Source organism: Ailuropoda melanoleuca, chromosome 8 (assembly GCF_002007445.2).
Source record: "Ailuropoda melanoleuca isolate Jingjing chromosome 8, ASM200744v2, whole genome shotgun sequence".
NCBI classification, from domain to species: Eukaryota; Metazoa; Chordata; class Mammalia; order Carnivora; family Ursidae; genus Ailuropoda; species Ailuropoda melanoleuca.
Window position 1 is genome coordinate 12841812 of NC_048225.1, and position 12216 is coordinate 12854027.

The 12216-nt window shown below is 47.5% G+C and overlaps 2 protein-coding genes and 1 long non-coding RNA gene across 6 annotated transcripts in view; 1 reads left to right on the forward strand and 2 right to left on the reverse strand.

The window, feature by feature from the left end:
• BUD13 (BUD13 homolog) overlaps positions 1-2344 on the reverse strand; it is a 28971-nt gene extending 26627 nt beyond the window's left edge. Inside the window, exon 1 of one of the 2 annotated variants that reach the window (XM_034665809.1) lies at positions 1635-2344. In XM_034665809.1, the coding sequence (XP_034521700.1) occupies positions 1635-1777 (143 nt within the window). In that variant the 5' untranslated portion in view covers positions 1778-2344. The remainder of the gene's footprint in view (positions 1-1634) is intronic. The other variant, XM_034665810.1, reaches the window with a different exon arrangement.
• LOC105237756 lies at positions 1781-3382 on the forward strand. Its single transcript, XR_004627016.1, has 3 exons — positions 1781-1912; positions 2630-2748; positions 2918-3382. It is a non-coding gene; the product is annotated as an uncharacterized LOC105237756 (long non-coding RNA).
• A 183-nt stretch (positions 3383-3565) lies between these two features.
• ZPR1 (ZPR1 zinc finger) lies at positions 3566-11850 on the reverse strand. Of its 3 annotated transcripts, XM_011225345.3 has the most exons (15): positions 11636-11848; positions 11347-11508; positions 10856-10946; positions 10409-10479; positions 9653-9739; positions 9373-9495; positions 8959-9009; positions 8731-8797; positions 8269-8339; positions 7471-7560; positions 6874-6984; positions 6133-6219; positions 4931-4996; positions 4118-4257; positions 3677-3817 (listed from the first exon to the last, which is right to left on the reverse strand). In XM_011225345.3, the coding sequence occupies exons 1-14, from the start codon at positions 11804-11806 to the stop codon at positions 4123-4125; spliced, it is 1383 nt and encodes a 460-aa protein (XP_011223647.1). In that variant the 5' UTR covers positions 11807-11848; the 3' UTR covers positions 3677-3817; positions 4118-4122. The 3 variants fall into 3 exon arrangements, with proteins under 3 accessions (XP_019655507.1, XP_002919542.1, XP_011223647.1); XM_019799948.2 differs by lacking the exon at positions 4118-4257 and having other exon boundaries at positions 3566-3817; positions 11636-11850; XM_002919496.4 differs by having other exon boundaries at positions 3674-4257.
• Between the last annotated feature and the right edge of the window lie 366 nt (positions 11851-12216).

Genomic DNA, 12216 nt, shown 5'->3' on the forward strand with positions numbered 1-12216 from the left:
TGGTCATCTTCTGGTGCCTGGAATGAGCCAAATTCCTTACCACATCAGTTCTCACATATTCAGTTCCTTCCCTCTGCCTGACCAACTCTTCTTTCTTTAATGAGAAACTCTTAAGATTCTTAAGAGTCCTAGCTTACATTTAATTTTCTTGAGCTTCTCCCCTTACCTCCCTCAACCCGTGTTACGCATCCATGGGATACTTTCATTGTATTATTCACAAAGAAAATAAATCAATTAATTGTGTAATTAGAGGTTTAAAGCTTGTATGTCCATTAAATTACAAGGTCAACCAGAATAGGGACTACGCTTTCTCATACACAGTGATATCCTCAACACCCTGAAGTAACTGGCCTAAGAAGTACATATTCAATAAACGTTACATAGACAAACTATGGATGAGTCCAAATAATTAACAATGACTGCCATGATGTGATTCTATCTGAAAAGCCATTATCACTGTATACATCTCTAATCGTAACCATAAAGTGATATCATTATTATTCTCATTTTAAAGATGTGGAAACAGTCTTAGACAGATGAAATATCTTGCCCAAGGCCACACAGCCCACAAAGTAGAACAGCTAGGACTCAAACTCTGACCACCCTTACTCCAAAGCTCAAGCTATTTTCACTACATGGCACTGTCTCTGGGGTGCCTAACAAAGTACCACAAACTGGGGGGCTTAAAACAACAGAAATGTATTTTCTCTCAGTTCTGGAGGCTTGAAGTCTGAAATCAAGGTGTCTGCAAGGCAATGCCTGCTGGGAAGTTTCTAGGGAAGGATATTTCCTTGATTCTTCCAACTTCTGGTAGCCCAGGCATACTTTGGCTAGTGGGAGAGTAAATCCAGTCCAATCTCAGCCTCCATCTTCACATGGCGGTTCTCCCCCTATGTCCGTTTGTGTCCAAATCTCCCTCTTCTTAAAAGGACACCAGTCATATTGGATTTAGCGCCCATCCTAATCCACTATGACCGCATCTTAACTAATTATATCTGCAAAAGCATTATTTCCAAAGAAAGTCACATTCTGAGGTTCTGGGTGGACATGAATGGGGGAGAGGCACTATTCAACCCAGTACATTGGGCTCCAAAGTTTTCTCATTTGAAAAATGGGGATAATAACAACACCAACTTCGTGGTAGTATTACGGAGCTTATAATCATATACCTCTAAAGTACTTAGGATGGCATCTGGTACGTGACAAGAACTACAAATGTCAGTTGTTATTGTTAACAGCATCACTATTAAGAGTAACAGGAAGTAAGCACAGGTCTCTGACTCAGGACCAGAGTCCCTGGGATTGCTGAACTCCCCAGTCAGGTTCTGGGCCCTAAATATCCAAACACGGAGGCTTTGGATGAGCTCCACCATTATTCTCAGGGCACGACATTCATTCTCTACGGGAGAGGACGGAACGCTACAAAGCCGGGAAAAAGAGTAAGGAAAGTTAGAGCCGACTTGAGACCGCGAAGATACCGCCCACGGGCGCGGGGCGCCTGTGCTGGGCTCCCGACGAGCCCCGTGAGGGGACCGGCGGGCGGCGCGGAGAGGGCAAGCGCCGGCCGAGGGCGGAGCTGGGGAGGAGAGGGGCGGCGAGCCGCCGCAGGCCCCGCCCCGCCAGAACCAACTCACCCCTTGCCGCCGGCCCCGCCAGGCTTCGGCCGCTTTCTGCGACGCTTGCGACCGGAGTCAGAGCCCCCGTCGACGCCGGCAGCTGCCCCAGACAAGTAACGCTTCAGGTACTCGGCCTTGGAGAGCAGCGGAGCTGCCGCCATGGCAGCGGCGACGGCGGGGAGACGGCTCGGCGCTGGGGCCAAAATTCTTGAACGCGAAACTCACGGCGGGAACACAGAGGCGGGGCTGGGACCGGAAGTGGCGAAGAGCGGTGGGAACTGTCCCCGGGCTGACAGGTGAGCGCTTTTGCAGCCCCGCAAGGAGTGCGCTTACGTCCTTTGCCCTCTCCGTGTCCCTCTGCCGGCCCAACCACGTTTTCTGCTTGTCCATCTACCTGCCCCTTCAACATATAAGGCAGCTCCAGAAGCACCATAGTGTCGTCAAGAACGTGGGCTCTGGAGTGACAGTGTATCTAAGCTTGAGTCTGGGCTCCGAAACTTCCTACCTGTAGGACCTTGGGCAAGTTATTTAACAAGCGGGGGAGTATAATGGTATCTAACTCAATGCTTGCGAGGAATGAGATACTTTGCGTGAACTGCTTAAAACAGTGCCTGGTGCACAGTATATACGTTATTTGTATTAGTATGTGTTTAGGTTGAGGGGAAGGGGGGTAGAAACTGCTGGAATACGCTTCTAAGTACCACTCCAGAGAGGAAATCGAATTCCAAACCCAGTGTAATTACTGTGAAAAAATGTGATGGTTTCTAACTGTGAACTTCCCCACGTTTGATAAATAGCTACCTCTTGCCTAGGATCTTTCCAATGAAAAGGACCTACCTCTATTTTCAAAATACAGGGAAGCTAGAGAGGCTGAATTCCAATTCCCAAGTTTTGGAGAGGGGGGAGAGGTGGAGGGCAGACAGTACTTTTCTTCTTGTGAACATGAAGAGTTTTACATGAATTACCTCATTTAACTCACAGTTCTCAAGTGGTTTTATTATTGTGTTTTACAGATGAGAAAACCAAAGCTTGGGGAGGTTAAGGAACCTTAACCTTCACGAAGTTGGTTGCCCAACTTCACAGCCAAAACATCACCCTTGGTAGCAGAAGCTAGCAAAATGAGGTGCAAGAGGTAAATCCGAAGTTTGTGAAATAAAATACTAGATCGAATAGGTCCCTTATCTCAACATGCTAAATTTTTGTCAGTTTGAAAGCATATTCGTCAAGAAGACTTGTTATACTTTATAAATGCTCAGAATTTAGGATATGTCCTCAAAAAATGTTTATATGTATTAAAACAGGTGTGGAGGTCATAGCCCTGACCCATGACATTTCAACCACTGCATTATCCTGACTGGTCCAGCTCAAGCCCAGGAAGGAAGGCTGACTGGGTCTCTGAGAGCTTTTGGGGCCACTGGACCAATACAAGGCTTCACTAGCTGGAGGGCCTCCCAGGTCCCCCAGACACAACCCTGTGTTGGCTTCTAGTCCACTTTGGTGGATCTCAAACTCAACTCCAAAGCCCTGCCTCTACTACCCTGCTGTCAGCAAGCATTTGAAAACCTCATCTTTCTGCTCCAGTGAACATTACCAGTACCCTCTCAGCCCCATCAACCCATCTTCTGTCCATTTGTCTTGAGTTCCACCACTCCCCTTCCTAATCAACACCCAACCTTGGCCTGACAAGACCCAAGCGCAGATCCTAACCCTGTCCACCTCATAGGGCAGCTGAGCAGGATCAAATGAATTTATGCCCAGTGGCACCATCTGAGCTTTGCCCTCTATTTGTTAGCTGCATCTAATAAAGGAAATGTGGGAACTATGGATTTGACCTCAGAAGTTCACTTTAAATTCCATGAACACCGGGCTTTATTTTGTTCAGTTCTGTGGTGTGCCTGGCACAAAGTAAACACTCAAACATCTACTGAAGGAATAAATGAAATGCTAGCTCCAATCCCCAAACTGTCTACACTGGGGAAAATTTATTCAGGAGGTTGAATTCTACTAGCATGGATTCAAACAAGGACAGAGTTCAGAGGCCGGTCCTGTTGGAAAGTCATCACTTTAATGAGAACTTCTTCTCCTGTGCTGGACTCCCTCCCCTCAGAAGACTCTCTTCCTGTTGAAAGCCAGTATTTTATATTCCCCAACCAACTCCCAAACTCCAGATGTAGCTGTCTTCCATCTTCAGAGTTCCAACCCTAGAGAGAACATTATGTGGAGGGAGGGTAAAAAGCTGATGGGAAAAAAGGGATAATGTCATGCCCCACGGTTCATTTCTGGGTTTCTTCCCAGGCCAATTCAAAACCTCCAAAATACAGTCAAGTAAACCAAGAGGCTTGCATTTCCATCACAAACTGTTCACGAAACTGCCCACATCTCTCAGACCAGGTGTCCCCCCCCCACACGGGCAAGGCCTGGCGGGGAGAACACCATCAGCCTTTCCCAACAATAATAACCCTTCAGTCTGAGCAGCACTGGAGGCGGGCTTGGGAACTAACCATCGCTACCGCTGTGGGGCCTGGCCTGTCTCATAGCCCTCCGTCTTCATGTCATTGAGCCCTAGCTCCTCATTCTGGTCAAATGTGCGCTTATAATGCTCCACCTTCATCTGAGGGTCATCTTCAGGTGCATACACATTCTGCAAGGCCAAGGACAGACAATCAGTGCCTGTGCCGCCCAGCTACCTGCACCCCCCCACACCAGCTGGCTTCCAATTCCCACTTTCCCAAAAACGTAATGTTTTTTATTCTAAAGGCCTCCAATTCCCCATAGCTAGGCTCAACTAGCAAGCAGCAACAGAGCCCAACAGAGTCCCAGGAATGAGACCGTCCAGCCCTAGGCAGAATTAGGGAACAGTCTACCTAAAAAACTTCCTATCTGCACTTTCTTATGATGGTCTTAATCATAGTTTTGCCTGACGAATAATAACTGCCCAATAAATGTTGAAGTTATTATAAATCACCAGAGTATCTCCCCATTCAGCTGAAAGCCTCTGCAGTTTCCTATTTCAGCCTCTGGACAAGGCACCATTTCTCCTCATTCCACAATTAGATTTTCAAAATGGCAACTCCATTACTGGGGACAAGAGCTGGACTAGAGAGAGGAAGAGTCTAGGAGTATCTTTTTTCCCTCTCGACACACACTGATAATCCCTCCCACCTCCCCCTACTTCCTTATGTTTCAAATTCTAAGATTCCTTGATAAAGAGCAGTTCATTCAGAATCAAGTCTCCAGTTTCTGTAGAAATAATACATATCCAAGGAAGGTCAGAAAATGTATCTCCATGCACTATCAAGGAAGGTCTTCTGTACCTGAAAGTAGCTGTTTCCTGCTGGATCGTTCATAATAAAGTGGGCCTTCATCTTACCCTGTAGGATCTAAAGAGGGGAGAATACAGCACATAAATTTTACATAGCTCCTGATAGGAAGGCGCTATGTCTGCCAGACAAGGACCAACCCAATTTATATGGCAGAATCCCCGAAAGTTTCAGAAACTGCTGAAATGAGGTACCTCCCAAAGTGGAGTGGAGAAGACCTACAACAAGGACTGTATGAAACTTACTTAAGCACCAACCTGACATCCCCACCTCCTCTCCCATTCCCCACAGGCCAACAACTGCTCTCCCTCACCCCCAGCAGAAAGCTGCAGGAGGCCGTGGAGAAGTTGCCACCCCTGCAGGCTAAGGCCTAGGGGGTGCCGGCCCAGTTGAGGGTGGAGGGAAAGGCAGCAAGGACAGCAGGTTAAGTGAATGTCTTGTTATTGTAAACAGACATACACACCCAGCTCTCTTCCCACACTCAGCTTTCAGAACACTGCCAGCCAAGTCATCCTCTTCAGGGCAGGAAACAGAACACCCACTGATGGGAATCTGAGCAGCCCAAGAGGAAAAACCTAATGACTCTGGCACTGGGGTTACTTCCACAAAATGGCTAAGCGAAGTCCCCCACAATGAGCCCGACATGAATGAGATTCAGCTCCACTCCCGTGTTTCAGTCCTCTACAACTGACAATCCAAGACTATCAGACACGTGAGCAAAGCCCTAGCCTGGAAAAACAGAAAGTTAAATGGAAAAACAAAAACAAACAAGAAAAAAACAAAACAAAACCCAAGCAAACAAAAAACAACATAAAAGGAAATGGAAACTATGCAAGGAAAATAAAACATCAAAAAAAGAAAAACCAACATTAATATTCTCAAGAGAAAAAAAAAATACCACATCCTTGAAACAGGATGCTATTTAGAAAAGGAAGGAGGGAGAGTACTCCAAGACCAAAAAAAAGGCTCTTGGAAAAGGAGTGGAAATGAAAAACCCAACTCCCAACTGAAGCTACTACAGAAGAGGCTCTAACAACATAAGGGAGAAAACCGAGAAAGAAGAGGACATGGGATATCAGAAACCAGGGGAATCCCCAACATGTTGGTTAGATGTTCAGGTGGCAGGACAGGATAGGTGGCCTCTTGCCCACTGGCGCCCCAGAACCACAAGTATTGAAGGGCCAGAATCATCTCACCTGGTCTAACTTCTGGCTAAACTCCTGCAGTTTCTCCATCTGGCCAGGATTGGAACTGTCACCCAGTGTGAAAGGGTTCTTAGTCACCTGCAACAAACAGCATCCGAATTGCTAGAAAACTGGCTATTTCTTAGGTTTGACCATAAAGCTGGTAGGGAATGGCAGGAGGGTGCCCAGCCAGGGAAGCCCAGTCTCCACACCACCTTTCTGACCTAGGCAGCCACTGCTAAGAGCACAGAGATTACTCTGCCAAGATGACAACTGGCAATGTAAAACAAAAACTATAATAATGTCCTTCCATTGGAAACTCCAGTTCTCATTTGAACAAGAAATGCAAAATAAAGTGTAATTTACAAAGACAAAACGCCTGACAACTAGCAATCAATTAAGTGAAATGATTCAAGAAAATAAATATACGGACTAAGTCAACACACAAATATACACGCTGGGGAGTTTCAGGTGCTGGAAGGACCCTGCTCCCCTCATTTTACAGTGAAATAGTGACTTACCCAAAACCACAAAGTATCTACATTGTCCCAGAGGTAGGACTGGGAGTTTCCATTCAGAACTTCCCATAAACTTATCTTCATGATCCAAAATACTATTTAAGTTTCTCAAATCAGCTTAAGGCAAAGAAATCCCCAGTTAACAGCTCCAAAAACTAGGACGTGTGAGGCCTTCTAGCCCCTTCCCCTCAGCCACACTGCTGAAGCAGCCATGTGCTATACTCAGGTGACTTACCAGTTCCTGGATGTCTTTCAGTAGCCCCTCCAGTGTGGTGAACTTGCCCCCGAGGACGGCCATTCCCAGTTCAAATTCCAGCTCTGGGATTTCCACACTACACGTCTCAGACTAGGAGATGAGAGATCAAATTAAACTTTAGATCAGAAGCCTCTTCAAGAAAGCTAATCAGAGTTCTCATGCCAAATTAATACCACTGCTGTCAGTTCAGGGGAGAAAAGTCAGCTGCCCCAGTCTTCTTGGACTCTCCAGCTAAAGCCAGGCTCATTCCTATCCATGTGAACCACAGAAATGGAACCAACCTAATAAAAAGACATTCTGAGTCATGGCTCCAAGCTGCCAGGTATCCTGTCATTAGAGGCCAGAGACAAGGGCCCTTACAGACACTGGAGGCAAAAAGCTGGCAAGTCATCAGAGAGTTTATGGGTCACCTTCTGAATGTGTACTTCTTACCATGGATTAACTCTGACGAGGGATCCTGAAACCTAGGTGAGTAAGGAGTTACTCCACAACCCCCGGATAGAATTTTAAAAAGACAATTTTCCCTAGAGACAGTCCATGTGAGGAAGACAGACACTTTCCCAAGCAGGGTGTTACCTTGAGCACATCTCTGGTCAGAGCTAAGGGATCTGTGATATGGAAGGTGATCTTGGTGCCCAAGGGCTCTACTGCTCCTCCAGATTTCACCTGCACAGATAACAGTAGTCAGAACACCAGCAGAGAGGATTCGGACCCTCACCTCATGCCAGGGAGACCTCAGAGGATGGGATTACACCTCCAATCAGGCCCCCTAACAGCTACCAAGAACAGAGCCTTCTATACCAACAGCAGTCACCCAAACCAGAAACACCAAGACTTATCCCAAACTGCCAACAAACTGTGAATGTACCTTTTTTAAAAAACTGACTTTGGGGTTGAAAGGGACCTTTAACTGCACCCAACACGTGGATGCACCTTATATTATTCTGGGTTCAGAATTTAAACAGCTTCTGCTTGAATACAATGGTAATTTACAACCCTCTAAGGCAACCCATTCTATTTTCAGAGAAATCTAGAAAGTCTTTTATTAGATTCAAAATCTGCATCCCTACACTTCCAACCCTAAAAGGTGAGTCAAACAGTCTCTCAAAAAAAAAACAAAAACGAAAACAAAAACACGGGGGGGGGAGGGCACCTCCCTCTTCCATATAACCAATCTTTAATGTCTTAAATTATGGTCTCTCTAATTTACTTCGCTAATTGCCAGTTCCTTCAAGGGCTCCTCATCCTGCACTACATCTAAGAGAAAGACCCAGCTTCCTCCCACCTCATCCCAAAGCAGATTTAAAAAGGATCAAAGTTAAACAGGGGTCACCCTCACCTTAGTCGTCTTCCCAAACAATGGGGCCCACCCACCTCATTGGTCCGATGGCCACAGTTCTCGCAGTTGGTAGCCATGATGATAACCTCCTTAAAGTGGGGGATTTCTGGAAGATGGAGGTAAGGAAATATGCTTCCAGGGGAGCAAGACCACCTTCTGGGGAAGAACAAACCCAAACTAAATGCACAACTGCTAGTCCTAGGACTATAGGAAAGGGGTCCCAAGAAGCAGCCTAACAGTCCTCTAGAAGAGGGCAAGGTTGTGCAACCCATGGCAATCTTTGTTCACAAATATTTGAAGATATGACTCAGGCCAAACACAGGACCCTAGAAACCAAAGCCTAATTCTTTGAACCCAAAAGCCAAGGTACACAGTCTCATCAAAGGCAACACCTTCCTCCGCATCGCGGTTTCCTTGAAGGGAGGACTCCCCAGCCTGTGTATAATCCTCATGCCCGAGTGAGATGAAGAGCAGCCCAACTGCCTGACAAAAGATACGAACTAGCTTCATGTTGGTCTGAGCCGGAGCATTGCATTCTGGACAGTTTGTGTTGAACTGCAGCACCTGGAACACAACATGGGTCATAGCCTGAGCCCTGCTCAGGCTACAGACATTCAGTTGGTATGCTGGTGGTTGCCCATGTTGGGGGTGAGGAAGAGAGACTGAGTGGCGTCAGTCTCTGCCCACAACTCTGCTCCTTTCTCCACAGCAGCCAATGGACTCACTTCGTTTCTGAGATCTTCCTCTTCTGGCTTCTCTTCTGGTGGTGCCTCAGCCTACCATAGCAGAAATACAAATCACACGTTGGCACATATACCTCAACCTCCCCAACAGCCTGCCTTGGAGTGGGAGAGAAGACTCTGGTTTGCTTGTCAGCTGCCATTTCATGGGTTTAACAGAGAAACTAGGAAGCACAGCCCTAATACAGGGAAGAACACAGCTTAAGATAGGGATCACAGCCACTGCCAACTTTTATTGTAAAGTTTATCCTAAGTCTTGACAGGAGCTAGATGAGATGCACAAACGTGTGGAGGTAGGGTACACAGGTAGCAACAACAAAATAAGAGTCTATTGATTCCAAGCAATCCAAAAAGCAAGATAATGCCAGAGCATTCTTCTGGCTTCTTCAGTCTACTCACCTGGAGCCCCAGCATCTCTTCCTGCTGTACAGTCCGATTATAGTGTGTGATCACCAGGGCATGATCTTTCTGGGGAGCATGGGGGTTTTCCACAAAGCTGTTCCCTGAGGGATCATCAATGATCTGACAGATGGGTGAAGAGGGAGTAATTACAACAAGAAATCACGTATGATCCTCCACCTGCCATCAGACCTCTTGGGCACCACAGTGGAAAAGTCCCAGGCAGTCTTAAGGGTCTCTCCTCCCCTAAATCTAGCATCTAGAGTTCCTCAATACTCACCAGAGTGAAAGGAGAGGCCACTTGCTTTAGCTCTTTCAATCTGACAATGAACTCATCAATTCTTTCAGCTACGGCTTCTTCCTTTGCCTGACAGGAAAAGATAGTAAACAGGTAGTCATGAGGCTCCCCAGACCTGGTGACAGACTTTATGCCCCTACTCCCTGTCACGCCCACATCACTTCCATTAGGAAGTCACCACCTGTCTCAGTCTAAGTAGGAACAGAAGACTCAGACTTCCCAATAAGATATAGCAAATAAGTTTGAAGTTTAGGAGTTGTGCCAAATGAGCTTCATTTTCTCACTCATTCAACCATTTAGGCAGGCTCTCATGCCAGGTTAGAGCTATAACAGTAAATAAACCAGAGTCCTCTCATGGGGCTCCCCAGCCAGTTAGGAAAACAAATGACTAAATATGCAATTATATTATTTCTGTCATAATAAATATAAGGTACAATGGAACACTCAGGAAGTATAGATAGATCCAAGGGGATTAGGAAAGGCTCTTCAGCGGTAATGTTATACTGCCTGTCTGAGAGGAGATCTGAATATACACTGAGGAAAGGGAAGTGGAAAGGGTGGAAAGTGGAAAGAACAAGGACAACATCCTGGCAGCGACAGCATCACCGTGTGTGTCCCCCAAAGTTCTCCAACATTCAGTCAGAGATAGTTCAGCTACACAGGTAGCCGAACACTCTATTCAGACATAAGAACGGTCGTTATGCCTTGAGCTGCTGCAATCAGAAAATCCCAGCTCACCCTTCGTGCGGGCTGATCCTGCTCGAGGCCAGAAATAGCACGGCTGATCAGTCCTTCAACAGTGGTCAGAGCTGGTGATTAAGAACAAAAGACACATGAGTCTTGACTATGCTATCAAGTGCCTGTATGACTCTGAGCAATTCACTTGGAACTCTCTGGGCTTTGATTTCAACTATAAAATGAGGAGGACCCGAAGAAGGTTCCATTCATCTCTAAGAACAATGATGCTAAGACTCTTCTAATGAACACATTACAGCCTTACTATCACAATCTACTGTCTCAAGCTGTTTTATCTAAGCTTTCTGTTTATGTTGAACCAATGAAGGTCACAGTGATAACATGGCCAAACCCATACATCAGCCACCAGACCTGGCACCCGGGTTTTTGCAAAAAAGTAAGATTGCAGCCAAGCATGAACAGCCCAAATATCCTGAACCTTATACCTACCTCCCTTCTGACTGAAGGCAGGAATTTCAAAATCCAGCTCCGGGATCCTTGTGGTGGCAGAGTCTGTTTTCACCACTTCTCTGTTCATGTCCTGGGCAGAAAGAAAAACGTTCAGTCCAGAGAGGTCAGCAGTACAGCTTCTCAGGAAATACCAGACCCCAGCCCAGCAGTTTCTTCCTCTCTCCATTGCAGGGGGTCCAGAATACTCCTGCAGAACAGTACACCTGTGAACCTGTGAAGCCAGCTGCCCAAATGGTGAGAGTACTATTGAAAACAACTACTGCTCATCTGATTCCCAATGACAAAATGTAATTACAAAGCATTTTCACAAGACTTATCTTATCTGAGCATCTGACAGCACCAACTGCACTTCAGGAAGGAGGAAACTGAGGCTTGGGCACATAGGAGAACTTATTCGAGGTCGGACGAGAGCTCTGACTCCGGTCCCCAAGACTTCTCTAGAGCATTAGACTGCTCTGGGCTCCTCTCACCTCCTGGGCACTGACGGTCAAAGTGTAGCGCACTCCCTGATCCTGGATCCTGCCGGCCGACTGGATCTCCGTGTTGTTCCAGCCACAGTGCTCACAGGAAAAGGAGCTCACGATTATTTCTCTGAAGAAGGGGATCTTGGTGAGCAGGAGGCGCGTCGTGCCCTGTGGAAGCAGAAAGCAGCTAGGAAGAACCAATGAAGCCCCAGTTCCCAACTGGGCCCACGTCACCGGGTCGCCGACCCCACTTCGGCCCAACCTCCCGCCGCCTCGGGCTGGGCCCCCGCCTTACATTGCGGTAACAGTTCATACACAACGACTCGATCTCGGTGGGCTGCTGCTCCTCGTCCTCGGCGCTGATAGGCCTGAACAAGTGCTTGGGGGCTGGAGCCCCGGCCGGGGCGGGCGAGGGGGCAGCAGTAGCCGCCGGGGACCCCGGCTCCACATCCCCGCTCACCGCCATGACCCACACGCGCACAGCGAACCTCCACTTCCGGCTTCCGTTCCTCTCGTGGCCCCACCCCTTCCTCCGGCACTTCCACCAGCTGCCTTCCCGCCCTTTCTTAAAGAGGCCGCAGACTCTGGGCCTTCGGGAATGGCTGACAAGGTTTCCGCATTGCTGGGATTCTATGGTCTAGACTTCCAAAGCCAGCCTGACTCAGGCTTCGCCTCCACCTCTATTCAGGCGTTACTTCCCCCAGGACGTCCTCTCAGCCCCAGGGCACTGTTTCGCTGGTTGGCAACAGCTCCATCCTACAGGGTTCTAACCATTGGCCCATAAATCTGACTACAAGAGACTTGATAGCAAGGGGCTTGTCTTGTCCCTCCATACCCCTGAGGAGGTGCGTTTGGACCCCGGCTCAGGCTTCCATC